Here is a 15,805-nt window from a genome sequence, read left to right as displayed (position 1 = left end):
GAACTTCTGTGCGTCCCCCGAATTACACCAGCATATCTGAGGGTTTATCACATGGTGTGGAAGCGTGCAAGACCGCAGCCACAAGCCACGAAGAGGAAAACAGCGATGGCATTGAAGCTTTAAACCACTCTTCATTCGAGTACTTATTCGACTTCGCAGCGAACATGTGCTTATCAGGTCATCGTGGGCAGTACATCGGATCGATGAAGAGGGGATCAAAGGCGTTCTGGTCATTGATGCTCGCATAGTGTACAGTGACGGAAGCTGCTGTTTATTTAATAAGAAGTCTTTGCACGTAAACTCAGACATGGCGGTCCAAGCCTACATTTTCGACAGGCCAGTCGACTGCACAGCAATAGGAATCAGCCCGTCTGTCTCAACAACATCTGAACTTGAGAGCATGGTAAGAACTTTTGACAATGCGAACGTTTGCGGCGGCGGACCAAGTTTAAAAAGCTTTTCGTCTGTGCTGCCAGAATGTGCTTATGTGGACAACGAAAAAAGGTGGAGACATAACAAATGCCCGTTATTATCACCTGCAGGTGGCATATGTCGGCCATGCAGTGGCCTCCACAAAACACTGGAATTGCATGCTGATCGCCAAATGGCAAGGGCAAAACAAAAGGTACCGCTTCAACTGATCAGGCTTTCTGCTGTGAGGAAAGGTGTACCATCAGCCCAACTTGAAAGAATCAACGCATTGCGCCATGCAAAAGCCACTGTACTGCGGTCTCGAGCACGACTTTTAGCACGAAACAAATTACTTATGAATCAGCTGAAAAACTGCCAGCAAGAATTCGCAAAAGTGAAAGAGGAAGGGCTCGCAGAGAAGCTAGAAAGTGTTGATTTACCAGCAGCACAGTTGCTTCTTGTAAAAGAGTGCATTGCTGCAGCTAAATGCACGACGAAGCAGAACAGAAGGTACACTGACGACTGGCTGCTGCTGTGCCTTTTGCTAAACATCCGAAGCCCTGCGGCATACTCTTTTCTGCGCAGCAATGCCATATTACCTCTGCCATGCGTTTCCACTATCAGGAAGTACATCAGCCTAGTGGGGCTGAAGTGTGGCTTCGACGAAGCGTTTTTTAAGGCCCTTAAAATGAAAGTTGCCCCGAAACCAGCATTTCAACGAAGAGGGATCCTCATTCTTGACGAGATTCAAGTTAGAAAGGAGAGCACGGTGAACTCATGAACACTGACATATGCCGGGCTTGTTGACTTTGGTGAGAATAACAGCCAAAGCAATGAGCCGGCTGATCACGGGCTCGTTTTCGCCTTCGCACCGTTCGGAGAAAAATACTTGCAGCCAGTGGCTGTGTTTGCCTCCAAGGGACCTACGAAAGGGACGCTCCTAGCACAGCTACTGCTTCAATGCATTGGACACTTAGAAGAAGCGGGCCTTTTAGTTGATGGTGTTGCTTGTGATGGCGCCTCTACTAATAGAGCAATGTGGAGACAGCATGGAATCAGCGGTGCTCTGCTGCAGGGGCATGTTGTAAATGCCTTTGAGCACCCACTGGATACATCACGAAAGGTGGATGCGTTCGCAGACGCACCTCATCTCTTCAAGTGCATACGCAATCGTCTGTATGACAAAAAAGTGTTGAAGAAAGGCGGAAAGTTCATTAAATGGTCTTGCTACGACGCCCTGTTAGTAGCAGACACCAAAAACGCAACTGAGCTGAGAGTATGCCCAAAATTGACGTACAACCATGTTAATCCTTCTAACATGCTTAAAATGAGAGTGAAATTGGCAACCCAAATTTTCAGCAATTCCGTAGCAAAAGGAATTTTGCTTTACGAACGTAGAGGAGCACCTCGGCTGGTTAATGTCGAACCGACCGTTGAGTTCACAATCTTTATGAACAACTTATTTGATGCTCTGAACCGGCGGTTTCTAGGAGAAGGTCTGAATATAGACTGCAATGATTTTAAAGTTCTTGAGAGAGCCTCTGATTGGCTTGACGAATGGGAGGAAGAAGTTACAAAAGGAGTAATTCCTCAAGATCTCTTCCTAAGCCGGTCAACTGCGGAAGGATTAAGGGTGACGCTCAAATCTGCTCGTGAGCTGTCAATCTTCCTGTTGAAAAAGTGCGATTTCAGGTATGTCCTGACCGGAAAAATGAATCAGGACCCGTTGGAATGTTTTTTTGGTGTTATTCGACAAGCGGGTGGCGAAAACGAACATCCAACTTTCCCAACGTTCTTGCAACTGTACCGTATGCTGTCGCTTTACTCCCTCCTGAAGCCACCGCGGTTTGGTAACTGTTCAGCTTCCGAGAAAGAACAGTACGGCGTTGTGACCTTGGCTGACTTAAAGAACGCATATAACAGCTCGGCATCGAAGGAACTGAACAAGCTGGACCAGCTGAAAGAGCGGCTCGACGGCCTAATCGACGAAGGGAGCTGGGAGTGCGATGAAGTGTTTGAGTATTATAATAATGATGCAAGTGTTGTTGAGTGTATAATTTATTATGTTACAGGGTTTGTATCCAGGAAAATTTTCAATCAGACCTCCTGCACTACGTGCAAGAAAGCACTGGAGGGTCAGAAAGGCTCGTCAAAGGTGCCCGAAGCTGAGCTTGGTAATTGCAAAACAAGGGGCAGACTCGCGCACCCTAGCATGCACCTCTATCGGCTTTTCATGGAAGCTGAAGAACATTTCTCTAAATACGCAAATCTGGGAGATGCCTACGACAAAACAATTGATGCTGTACTAGAGAAGTTCACTTTCACTTTCCCTTGTACTATCCACAGGGAGGACATTCTCGCCAAGCTACTGCATTGCTATATAAGCCTTCGTATGCGTCAATACTGCCGTCAGTTGAAACGCAAGCACGTTGAAAAAGGCCAGGACTTGCGTAAAATGTCCAAACGTGTGTGACCACAAGGAGCCGAGCTGAGTGTACTGTTTGTTATTTTGATTGTACGCACAACAGTCGAATTTAGGTGTTCCGTGTGTAATAGTTTTTCAGTGACTAATTTTTGCTTCATGTGTGAAATAAACACATAAGTTTCTACCTGGGTTGTAAATTTTTCTGAGCTACGGAAAACACCCACTATCATCCTCACAGAAATCGCATGCAGTTCTCGCGTAACAGAACTAAGGCATGCGTTCAGCCGCTTTCACACACAGATATTCATTTATTTCCCCATCGGAGGGCCGTAGCCGCTGGATTCTCAAACGCGACTGGTAACTTGATGCGCCCTTCATCTCATTCTTTAGTGAGAAGTAAACGCTGTCTGTGTTATAACTGAGAAAAATTGCTAACTATGTAATATTGGCTTGCTTGGTTCCCGCTCCACCAAAGCTTCTTCGTAGCGTTATCTGTCGTCTTGCGCGAGCGTCGATAAAGGGGCTTTACGCTCGGCCTGATCTGCGGACAACTTTTTCAGAGTTAACGATGATTCACAGTATAACAAACGCCTAAAAAATCAGCTGATGACCGCAAGTTTCCACGGAGCTGCATACGGAGACGCTGTGCTAGAGCCACGAACGGCGCCGCTACGGGCACAAGTTGAAAGCGCCATCTGTCGAGCGAGAAGGAAGCACAACAGTATAGTCCGAGGGCTGGCGGCGGCGTTCGCTCACCTAAGCTGTCTTTCACCGTGCTTCCGAGTGAGGGCTTGGGTCTCGGCTTCGTGGGGGCGTCCGGTACGTGAACGCAAAGCACCTCCACCAGATGTCACGTGGTCGTGACGTCAAAGAACACAGTAGCAATACTGTGAAAGGCAAAAACTAGCTTTTATTGGGCGAGCCTGTGCCCAGAAAACGGGCTACACATAAAGCACAACGAGAGCGGCGAACACAGTCGGCGATCGTCGTAAATCTGATCAGCGGGTCAAGCGCGTCCGCTTTTATAGAGCAGTCGTTGAATGTTCCAGATTAATCGTTCAGACCCGCGTGCCTTCCACAAAGTTCTACACCATTCGCGTTACGCGATGAAATCAGATCACACAAGGTTCGGCGACAACAGACAGCCGGGTAGAAGCATCGATAACTTTCCAGAAACGTCGGATACATGCAGGCGCGTCCCTCGCTGTGCGATTACAGTTGTTAAGCGGCGAAGGGTGGTCGTCTGATAAAGATAAGTACACGTATCAATATCATTATCTCTTCACGAGAATGGGTTTAGTTTCCTGGCTGATAGCATATTATCGGCTTGGTTTCTATCTCGCGTGATCTCACCTGTGTATGTTCTTTTCGCATGCTTGATTATAAAGAAGTGAAACATCGAGGAAAAATAAAAATCAGTTGTGAGTGTGCGCCTGTCCGTTGTCTTTTAGTCTATTGTCCCTGGCCTATTTTTCTGCCTAAAATTCTTTCTAGAATGACACTAACTTCAGGTTGTGCGACAGTGTCGACCTCACATTGCATGTTTGTGTTCTCCACCTGCAGCCGTATGCAATTTCTGCACTTCTTACCTACCGTGCAGCATCCATGACGTTCGGTCTCATAAATGTGGTCATTCGTAGAAATCACGCAATCGTCGCCACTATCATCTTCATCCTGGTGCTGTCGTGACGTACACGCGCTCTCGCGTTAATTCAAGTTCACTTTACTCGCGTCCCACAAACTAATACTGTATTAAAGCGAACACCTAGGCCAACCTCGTAAATATTTGCGGAACTGCTAACAATGATGCATAGCCATCTGCTTGGGAAATGCTTCGCATAACTTCGGTTGTCGCCATGCGTGGAATCGGCAAAATTTTGATTTCTCTCTGCGCACCTCTGCCCGCTTATAGACGGCCCGCTACGTCTGTACACACTCCGCGTGGCGCCGGCGCCACACGTCAAACCAATGTTGGCCAAAGAAAGCATGAAGTTATTGAGATGAAGCACACCGCTGACACGTCACATGCTTAGGATTGTTCCCTAGCGAGAATGCTGCACCTTGCTCCTCGTCTCTTGCGTCGCAGGGCTCTCCCGGCGAACCTGGCGGGCACGGCTTCCCTGGCAGCCCTGGGCCCCCGGGACCACCGGCAGATGTAAGTACATAAATCCTCAGGGAACTTCCTTAGAAGCGGAATTTGGGTGTCGACATTGCGATGACATCTGTTATGGCCTTTCCTTTGAAGTAAAGGAGGCGGCGTGCGCCTGCTTTTGCAGCTTTCGCAGTGGTTTCACCAGCTATCTCTTCAACAAGGGCCTCTCGGTGGAGATAAAGGACCAGCTCCGGATGCTTTCCAGTTTATGCAAGCCTCTGTGGTAAGATAAATCCCTGACTCAAAGCCTCCACTCTGAAGGGGTCCATGTTCTTTCTTAGGTAGTGTCTATTATATATGAGCAACATGTAAGAAGGCGCGACTTCAGGGTAGGGACATGAATGCAGCTTTCTGAGCAAAAGACGTCGACGAGGAAGAGGATGAAACACATGAGCGCGGACTTACAACAACATTTTATTTTGAAAGAAAGTGACCACATATCTGGGGTCGCACATGTTTTTCCCAGCGTCTTCTTCGTCCTCGTCTTGTGCGCAGAAAGCTGCATTAATATCCTACCAACATGCCGAAACAGTCACCTCAGGGTAGGGAAACTGCAACAAAATAAACGTCACGTAACACATAATATTGATGTCTATAACACGTACATCATGCACACATGCTCACACTGGCCATGCAGAGGGCTGTATGTGGTCGAATACAAGACATCATTTTAGAAATACCTCGTATTCTATGCAATGCGGCCTCGCTCACGTAACACTGTTATTCAGCGTTAAATGGTCACTGAACTTGCTGAGTTTTCTGGCGCACATTCATGAAATTAGCAAGAAACACAAAAAGCTTCGGAAAATCGTCCTGGCTGCAGGATGTTAAAGTCATTTTGAAAATGAAATAAAATCCAATGCGAACAAAGAACAGGACAAGACAGCAGCAGGCGGCGTTGGCAGCGTCTCAACAAGAGTAGCCAAGGCTATCTCGACCTCACGCCTCCCAGACAACTGGCGATGTGGCGTCAGCGCGAGGCATTCCTCTTCACTACAATCACCCCCCAACTGTTTTGAAATCTTTCCTTCGTCTTTTTGTTACGGATACCTGTAAGGTCGTCTACAGCGCAAAGCTGTTAGCTCTGCTGTGTTCTAAGCAGCCTGCCCGAGCGTTGCAGGCAAAAAAAAGAAAAGCTGCGACATTTTTTTTTGCATATGCAGGCTCTTTAGGCTTCTTGCTCAACGGCCAAGCTCCACAATCAGTGGCGGTGATTACAGGATCGGAGCAGCGTTTCCTGCTCTGTTCGGAGTAAGCGTGCGCCTATGACAGAGTGGCGGCGCGAGTTGCGTATTACAATAGGAGATCGAGAACAGATTTGGAGTGGAAATCACTCCGTGCAGCAGTCGAAGCTGTTCCAGCAAAACGGTGGAGTGGACCGAAACTCCTTCAAGCATGCATTTTCCTTCGCGCATTTCCGGCCGGCCGCCACATTATTGGTGATGCCGGACGCAATAGTGACAGCCGATAGTGACAGCCCCAACTGCAATTCCCCGAGTCCTGATGCGTGCGACGAATCGGATGAGAAGAGTGAGGCGAAAGCCGCTACTTTTCAGCGGGAATTCCATAGGATGTTTCTATCACCCGCAATGAGCTCTAAAGTTGCGGTTCTATCGACAATATTGTTCAGCAGTACATTGAAACCCAAGACCGAGCACAGACAGTCAAATCTATGTGTATTGTGATCTTGAGGAAGAAATTACGCCTATTTTGGTGATATTTGTAGGAGGATGGCGCAGCATCGTCAGAAAAAGTAAATGGAGAGAGAAGGAAGTAAGAGATGGCAGACTCGAGCGCATTGGGAAGCAGCCGACGGGACTAAAGAAAGCTACGTGGCGGGCGCTCATAGGGCGGCATGCGCGTGACGCCGGCAGCGAGCAGAGCATGACCGTATGCAGGGTATCCTGGGTAAATCAATATCCAGTCGAAAACTGTCATGAAATATGAACCAGCAACGTGGTTCGTATTACAATCGCACATTTGGAAGTGTAGCTCTACGCCAGAGAGAGGTGCTCGCCCCCGGAGTGGCTCAGCTGCTCCAACTGCACCATTGCAATTCACCATAGATCGCACTTACTACGCAGGCTCGAGGAGCAGTCGACGTGCTCACTTTAGCTCTGAGTGGCCGACCTTCTTCGTAGCTACGCATTACACCAGCGCCTTAATCGGAGAGACCACATAGGAAAATAGTTCTCGTCGAGTTTTGTCTCGTTGCATAGAAGCCAAGTGCCATGCCTGCATTAAGGTATTCAGATTTCGCCAGCACAGAGTTTAAAACCAATGCAACCGTCGCTGCACGCATGGCGCCTGCCACCTAAAATTGACCTGACCCTTATTTTAGAAATGAATGAATATGCTGAATATCGCTTAAAAGATAGTGACGGGCTTGTTGGTGAACCGTGATGCTCAAGAAGCGCACTTACATCTAACACGTACACGCGCACATAAAAAGGAAACACACAGGCACCTGTGTATGTCCTTTATATGTGTGCGTGCACGTTTCAGATGTAAGTGCGCAGCGTCAATATGTTGAATATCCACTGGAGTAGCGAGTAGTCGCGAACTTTGTGGACACATAGTACTAATAGTTTCTTCCATCTAGCCTAGGCGAGAGTTCTCTCGCACTGCGGCAAAATTCGAGACAAATTTTTACCAAGTACAACCCTTTGCTTCTTTGAAATGTAGTCTATATATAAGGGTTGGGCGTGAGTTAAATTTTTAGCCGACATAGTTAGCAATGTTAATTCGATGAAGAATGCGATTATGCTTTTTTCTGAATTGACGTACGCAGGGGGGAAAAATAAATCCGGTGATTTGGCATGATAAATACACTTTGAAGAAAGGAAAAAGCTGTCATATGGCTTTAGAGTTGCCTTTGTATTGGTTTAATGATATTGTGCGCGAAAGAGCGTTCATTCCTCTCAAAGTCAGTGAACCGCAATCACATTTCCAGGTAGGGAGCCAAAAAGCTTGGAAACGTTCCCTGGCAGTAGGCAGTTTCCTTGGCTGTTATCATCCATGCCAGCTGCAGAGAAGACACGCGCCCATGGCGTTTATGTTGTCGTAGCCAGGATTACCGTCATTACAGCAGATGTTATGTCTGGTAGAAGGCAGGCTGTGCTCTGGCCACCACTGCAAGAAGACGCGGTTAGATCCTTCCGCTATCGAGCAACAAGGGAACACCTGACTTGGCGACGTTTCTTTATCGTTTTCCGCTGAGAGCGAGTATTTCCTTTTTTTTTTCCTCGGGGTACATTGGATCAGTTCAACCGCTGATTCATTAGCATGGGCCTCGAAGGGTGTCTTCACACGTTCTCGCGGTGATACTTCTCGGTGCAATTTAAGCTATAGAATTTTGCACCGAGACAACTAGCTAGCTCGCAGTCATCTTAGTCTTGCCACGGAAGAAGTTGCCCTTCAACGGAGCATTGCAGGACCGCATTCGCATAGTAGAAAAACGCCGGGTTGCCTCCGTTCTTTGTAATTGATTTCTTGGGTAGTTTGAACCCGGGATCAACACGTACCGAGTCACACATTTTTATCTTTCTCCCTTAAAGAGCTTCATCACGTGAAGAAGAGGACGTGAAGTGGGAACATGTCCCACTGCACATCACTGAAGTTTGGAGGCTTTCCGCTGCTTTGGCCTTCTGTGGTGTTGCGCGAGGACTTGTTAAATTCAACCAGGCTGATTATCATTTTGTACGTGCTGCCCCAGATTGTGGCAACGTTCCACTGGAACATGTGCCACAAGTGCAGCACGCATGTGTGAGTACAATTGCAACTGGTGCCCTGCATTTCCGTTGAGCAACAGAAAGGGGGGGGGGGGGGGCTTCACTTTCAGCACTTGCCTCAATTTATTTATGTGTGCTTAAACGAGTAATCACGTTAAAAAATTGTCGCGATTAAGTGTTTAATCTAATAATAGAAAGTCAGTCGATCTATTTCTCAGGCGTAGCCTTTGGCATAAAAGCAATGTTTACGCCAATGATAAGCGAAAGCAAGTGAGAGTGACGCAGTAAACTTATTAAAACCATGTTTTACCACCTTACCAACAAATCGCAGGGACCTGTGGGACCGCGTGGAATACCAGGGCCTCAAGGACCTCCAGTAAGTCGCCTAATTTATTGCGTAACAGCCCATTGTTTGCATAAACACGTATCTGCGGATGTGTGCCACCCTTTTATCCTAATTGCACACAGTAGGCTCTTGTACACTGTAAACAAAAATAAACCCACCTGGGAGTTTTTAACAGGTGATGTACCCTAAAACCTCCCCTCCTCAAGTATTTACTCCGATGTATGGGAGCAAAACAGCGCCATTCCCTCGTTTCACTCCGCTGGCTGGCTGCGGGAGTATTAGGGCGACATGACGCGATTTTACTCCGCTTAAAAATCTTGTTCTCCCGTGAAACTCCGACAGGGAGTTTTAAAAACTCCCCTCCGCCGAAAGAGCTTGGTCACGTGGCGCTTCCCATGAGGCTGTGCGCCTCGCCAGCGACCGGGCGCATTCAGCGGAGTCGGCAGTGCTCATGGCTGACGGTTTGTTTACATTTGTGAAGTGTCGTTCCGTGACAGCGTTTCGTCAATTTGTTTCCCGTATTTCCTTCCAGAAAGTGTTATAGGCATGCCTGAAGCTCGCTGTTTCTCAGCTTCAAGTACGTTTGCTCTGATCACTTTGCTGACAACGATGAATGCAAGAGCAACGTTTTCAAGTGCGGAAAAAGGCTTAGGTATACCTCGAAGCTGCTCACTGGCTCGTGATGTCGGCTCAGGTTCTGACTGTGTTTTCGTGCTGCGTGACCCTGGCTTGTGTTATTCAGTACGTGAAATGCGACTTTTATGTCCTTTTGGGTACATGCTGACAACGTCTGGTGTAATGTTTGAAAGGACCGCGTAGCAATGGCAACAGCAGCCACTGTTCGAGCGACGACGTCCGTGCTAGTCGAACTTGTATGGCGTACCCCAAGTTCGTTGCGGTGCTGTGTTGCCAGTGAGAAAGATCGGAGTGCAAGCAACTGTTTTTATGTATCTGCGAACGGATATTTTCACCCGAAGAAAAACGGTAGGACATAAGTGTGCGTACTGTAAATAAAGCTTCTTATTGAGCAATGTGCATCGAATTGTTATCGCGCATATAGGTTTTGGTCACGTCATTGCTTCCGATATTGCATTAACATTACGCTCTATCCGAGACACTGATTTAGACGCATGCCTGCTCGCTCCGAGTTTAAGCATTCACTCGACAGATCAGCTATGTAGCTCCTTTTCACAACAGAGAGATATTGCTTGGACGCGGAGCAAGTAGTGCGGTGTATAATATGTATGACTGCGCATTTTTCGGTGTTACGTCGGCTGCTGCGGGTCATGCTCACACGTAATAATTTGTTGCTACGCTACCACTATATCGCAAAAATTTAATTTTGCTATAAAGCAGACGCACTTACATTTTTCTTGCTTACTGTAACTAACGCACTACTTTTTGGCCGCGAACGCCGGCAGTGTGCGAAGTCGCTCCAGCACTCAGAATGGCATGCTAATTGTGAAAATTTACGCCATTAACGTTTTTCTCTCACTATTCTGAATTAACAGTTTTGTGTTGATTAAGGTATTCTGTTAATATCAGAGAGGCACATCTCGTATGAACGAGCATGGGAGTCGTAATTCTGAAAGAAGCACAGCTGCTCCCTAGGCGTTTTAGAGGCACACAGTATCGTGGCTATATATACTGGCACCGTTGCTTCTTGGGTATCGCGTGTACGTGGGATGTCTTTCAAGTTTCTGCATTGGGCGTTTCTGAAATGTTTATGTATGTCATGATATATGTGCTTTCATTGACTTGTTTCGTAGAATTTGACGCGGTCTCGTGTGCATATTTCGAAATTTGACCAGCAGCCCCTCTGTGTAAAGATGTTCGCGCAAACTGACGCGATGCCTCTTTTTATACTCCCGTTGCACCTCAAAAACAACTCCGTCCATTGCAAAGCAAAAAAGAAAGAAAAGATAGAAAAAATACCTCCCATAATTCCACGCGAAAATTCCGCTCGCACGGAGTAAAAATTCTACTCCGATCATACGGAGCATAATGAACTCCGAACCGGGGGGTCGCTAGAGGACAAGCGTTATACTCCCACGTCGGAGTTATTTCCGTTTACAGTGTACCTCTCATTCAGTGATGTGTTGCGAGTGGTAGCCTGCTTTCGAGGTCATCTCAGTGCAAGATTCTGTAGTTTGTACGCCCAGAGCACTGGGTATAGATGCGCAAACTAACCCGAACAGCACTTTCAATAAAAAAAAATTCTTCAAACAAAGTGGCCTTTGCTACGTGAGATTAGAAGTTCGAAAGACACGAACGAATTTGTGACCACATGACTTGAGTTTTCTAAGCACTCCAGGATAACACACCAAGGAGGACAATGTCGCCTTTAACAAAGAAATATCTGCCTATCAAACCTTCGGCCAGCCCTTCTTTGGCACTTTGGTCCTGTTTATCCAGCTTTTATCGCTTAGTGTGTATACATCTGTCGACCGGCATCTTGACGTTTGTTTACTAATTGTGGGCATTCCAAACTGACAAGCATGGTGTAAGTTTATGCAAACCTGGTTATGATCACGAATGCAAACTATTACAACCATGTTGTGTCTAGAAACTGCCGTAAATCCGAACAAAAGCCCGGGCTTCTTGTCGGACAAGTGACCATTTTCTTTGCCAACAAAGGTGAGAACCTGCGTCAACGTCGCACGAGTGGCGCACGCAAGCTAGCTCGCAGCGGCACAATGAAATTGCAGTATATAGGACCCCCAACGCGCAAGAAGTCCGTGGCGAATCGCGTGTTTCTGGTGGTTTTGCCCGAAGGTGCTATAGTAGGGGTGTTACAATCATCAACAAGATACATGTTCTTTCACATTGCTCAGACGTGAGTCGATTTCAATGAGCCATCGTTTTTACAAAACAAAAATAGCATTTGCGTACAGGTTCGTCCTGGCCTGGTATTTCCTAATGTTGTACTTATGGTCACTCCGTCCAGATATATAATTTGGCTCTTATAAGTAACTTTCGCTATCAACTCCAGTTCTGTTATTGAATATTTGGTATAAATCTTTTAACCGCACTTTCTTTCGGCGTGATGAAAGTGGTTCTCAATTTAGATCTTTCTTCATTTGAGTGCAACTGTAGCTCCTACCGTACCCACCCAAGACGAACCTGGCTTCACTGATCTGCATTTTTTCTTGTTTATTTATCAGACATGTTTGAGATGGCTCCCAAAGAGTACAGGCATATTCCAAGAAAGGTCATAAACATGTTAGCTACGCCATGCTTCTAAGGTTTGAATTTGCACATTTTAAGTTTATCTGAATATGCTTTATTGCTACTGCGGCTTCGCCACACACAAACCCACATGCGCATTCCAAGAGCAGTCGCCCGACAGCAGCACACCAAAATATTTAGACGTTGATTTTTCACCTTAAGTATTATTCTTGATATGGTAACTTGAATAAAATATTTGTTTCTTGTTAGTAAAACACACATGAACGCACTTATTTGTGTTCAGATTCATTTTCCATATGGAACACCAGTCACGAATACGTTCAAGATAGGACTGTAGTTCTAGGACGCTCTGTTCTTAGTTTTTCTATATGCGATAGAGCCATCTGCAAATAGGTGTATATTAGAGCTGCAGGCTACAGGAGTGTCATTATTATAAACAACAAATAAAAAGAGACCCAAGGGCAGACCCCTGCGAGACGCCTGACATCGCATTTAAGTAATCTGACTTGATACCGTTCAAGATAACACATTTACAGCGCTGTGACAAGTAGTTCTCAATCCATCAAAAACACTTTATTCTATAATAATAAGTGCAAGATTTTCAAGGAGCAGAGAATGGGAAACAGTGTCAAATGCCTTGCTGAAGTCTAAAAATATGCAGTGGATAAGCTCTCCCAAATTAATTGCTGACACTAGGTCGTTCTAGAACTAAAAAACTGTGCCGTACATTAAAACACCTCGCGAAAACCGTGTTGAAGGTTGGTTATTAAAGCGTTGCTCATTAGGTGTCTCATTGTAGCCTTCTATATTATGCGCTGCATAATCGTGCAGGAAATTGATGCAAGCGAAATAGGTCTATAATTAGTAACGTGCTTTCTTGAATCTCCTTTATGAATTGGGACTACGGTTGCTACTTTCCACTGCTGTGGCAACTGACAGCGGACTCTGAGCCTCAGAAGGAAGATTACAGAAGAATAAAAAATGGGTTGGAGGATATACGGAAGGCCTTACCAAAACTTGACTGGTAGCTAGCCACTTTTGCTGAAAAGAAAAGTGCGCAATAGTTGAATTTTGCTGGTGCTAAGTTATTGGTCAGAAACCTCGAAGTTAAGAAAGAAGCTCGAGAGCAAGTTATAGACCACACAAAGAGCGATGGAATCAAAAATATTAGGGGTAACGTTAAGAGACAGGAAGACAGCGGTGTGTATCAAGGATCAGCGGTGTGCAGGCATTGGAATGAGTAAGGAAGATCCCCGGTGGACCATTAGTGTTACAGATTGAGTGCCACGGGAAGGGAAGCGCAGTCGAGGACGCCAGAAAACTAGGTGGAGCGATGCAGTTAGAAAATTCGCAGGCACTAGCTTGAATAAACTGGCGCAAGACAGGGGTAATTGCAGATCGCCCGTAGAAGCCTTCGTCCTGTAGTGGATATAAGAAATACTCTGCCGTTGCCGCCGCCGACGATGATGATGAAACAATTAGGTAGTTAGCAACACTGAAAGTTAGTCAAAATGTATTTTTTATTACGTATCAGTCATATTAATCCAATTTAGTCACCGGAAAATTTTGTTGCATCTAGCCTTCAACGGGCAGTGCTGCTTAATGGCTATAAGCGAGCTTTAAAGTGCCGTAAACTACGTTTTTTTTCGAAATCCTGCTAGAACTGCCACAGTGGCACTCAGCGATTTATTTTAGCAGGTTTGAGACGCTTCTCCTTCCAAGCCGAATACAGCAATGAATCAAAATCAACTCTTTCTCATACATGAAGTCTGGTTAAGCGTTTGCTCGGCGCCGACGTGATAGACTTTTCTTTTTCAGCTACTTGTAGGGGCCTCTTATGTGAAACGTATTATTTATAATTATCATTATAACATCTACGTGAGAAGTAATCTGACTGAAATTCTAAAAATAACCTTTATTCGTCAAGTCCTCAGATAGATCTATACTAAGCAGCATCGCTTCAAATTGGCTGACGTCAGTAGACCTGCAGCCCGAATGTAGGACTCAACGCTCGTTAGGCTGCTCAACTTCACGACCGCTTCTCCTCCATAAGCACCAATGCGAACTCTATGAAACACAGGCCAGCTTTTTTGGGGACCTTCCTTAATCGGAGCTCGAGAGTTCTGCATTGGCGCTATAATCAGCCGCCCCATCATGAAGCATTGGTAACAGTAAGCTCCCAGCTGATGTCTTCCTTGCTCAATTATGCGTTTCTGCATCGCAAGGAAAAATACGATAAGCTTCAATGAAAATTCAGGACTAACTTTATATTCGAAAACACGCGTGCATAAAGTCCCGATATCGCATCCTGTTAGGCCAGTTTTTAACGGCACATGTTGGCAGGCTCCTGACTGCGAGGTTATGCCAGCCGGAAGTCTGAACGTCTGTTTATAATCATCTCGTAGTGTTTACCACTGATTATCGCGCATATTATACTACTTCTGGTCCTGTTCTTAATGTCAGCAGATATGTCGGCCCTTCTCACTTACGCACGAACTGCCTCGAGGAGAACACTCGAACACTTTGAGACCTCAACCGCAGATACGGTTTTTCTGGTCCCCACAAAGACTGGCTGTTTCTTCGAATGCCTGCATGAGTGGACTTAGCTTGCTCTTAAATAGCGTTCTATCGGCAGAAAAGGAACGAAAAAAAGAACGAAAGGAGACGAGCAGTAGCGCAGCGAGAGTGCGACGGATTGCTCCACCATTGAAACATGCCATGCGCTCCTAGAGCAGACTACAGAGTAAAGGCGTATCATCTGACGAAATGTTTTATCTTGCCGCGGTGATAATGACTTCAAATTAGCTTCGCAGCCGATATTGCTGCCGCAAACGGAACGAAAACGACGGAAACAACGAGAATAAAAGGGTGCGACGTGTTTACGAACGGAATGGACAACTTGGCTAGCTGGTTTGTTAGTTGACAATTTGGTGTTTGCCTAACGCGACTTCTTTCGCACTCCGCTTTTCGCGTGGCAGTAGCTTTGGACTGCTCTCGGCGTCGCCAAACTGCCCCTCCCATTGGATCACGGCGTTAATGTCCCTGCTCGCCAATTGGATCGCAGGTATTAGCTGAAACAGCGCTTTCGGGACACACTTCAGTGCTCTTGTTGGCACTTTGGACGCGCAATTGGTGTGAACTACCCTCTCGAGTTCCATAAATAAGCGGGGGAAGTTGCAACTCTGTTGAGCATTGATCTTCAGCGAGGAGAATACAGTGCGTCAATTTCGCTCAAACTTTCTTTAGGTTTCGTTAGTTCGTTTCCCATCTGCAGAAATGAATATCCCTCATTAATAATGAACCAACTAGGCCCGCAAAATAATCAGCCTAATAGAAATGCATGACAATACGTCTGGCCATTCTTTCTCAGAGAATAATTTCAGCTTTAAAAATAGCTGACATTGGATATGTGCCTACGAAAACGCTTATGTCTATGTCCCAAACTCTTACATATGCTGGCCAGCGATGTCTCTCCGGAACTTTCCCCATTACGCGATCAACGCCAAGTTTGTGTACCTAGCTTGCCAAATATATGCAACCTCAATCGCTCG

At 46.2% G+C, this 15,805-nt stretch overlaps 1 protein-coding gene and 1 pseudogene across 1 annotated transcript in view; one reads left to right on the top strand and one right to left on the bottom strand.

The window, feature by feature from the left end:
- Nucleotides 1-15,805, top strand: part of LOC139059024 (collagen alpha-1(II) chain-like) — a 1,291,347-nt gene that overhangs the window by 294,902 nt on the left and 980,640 nt on the right. Inside the window, exons 6-8 of the mRNA XM_070536814.1 lie at nt 4,923-4,991; nt 5,113-5,211; nt 9,051-9,095. Of these exons, the coding sequence (XP_070392915.1) occupies nt 4,923-4,991; nt 5,113-5,211; nt 9,051-9,095 (213 nt within the window). The remainder of the gene's footprint in view (nt 1-4,922; nt 4,992-5,112; nt 5,212-9,050; nt 9,096-15,805) is intronic.
- Nucleotides 5,595-8,684, bottom strand: LOC139059440 (uncharacterized; annotated as a pseudogene).

This window comes from Dermacentor albipictus, chromosome 4 (genome assembly GCF_038994185.2).
Source record: "Dermacentor albipictus isolate Rhodes 1998 colony chromosome 4, USDA_Dalb.pri_finalv2, whole genome shotgun sequence".
In the NCBI taxonomy this organism is placed as follows: Eukaryota; Metazoa; Arthropoda; class Arachnida; order Ixodida; family Ixodidae; genus Dermacentor; species Dermacentor albipictus.
The sequence above is the reverse complement of the archived record's forward strand: the minus strand, read 5'-3'. Positions and strand labels throughout refer to the sequence as shown.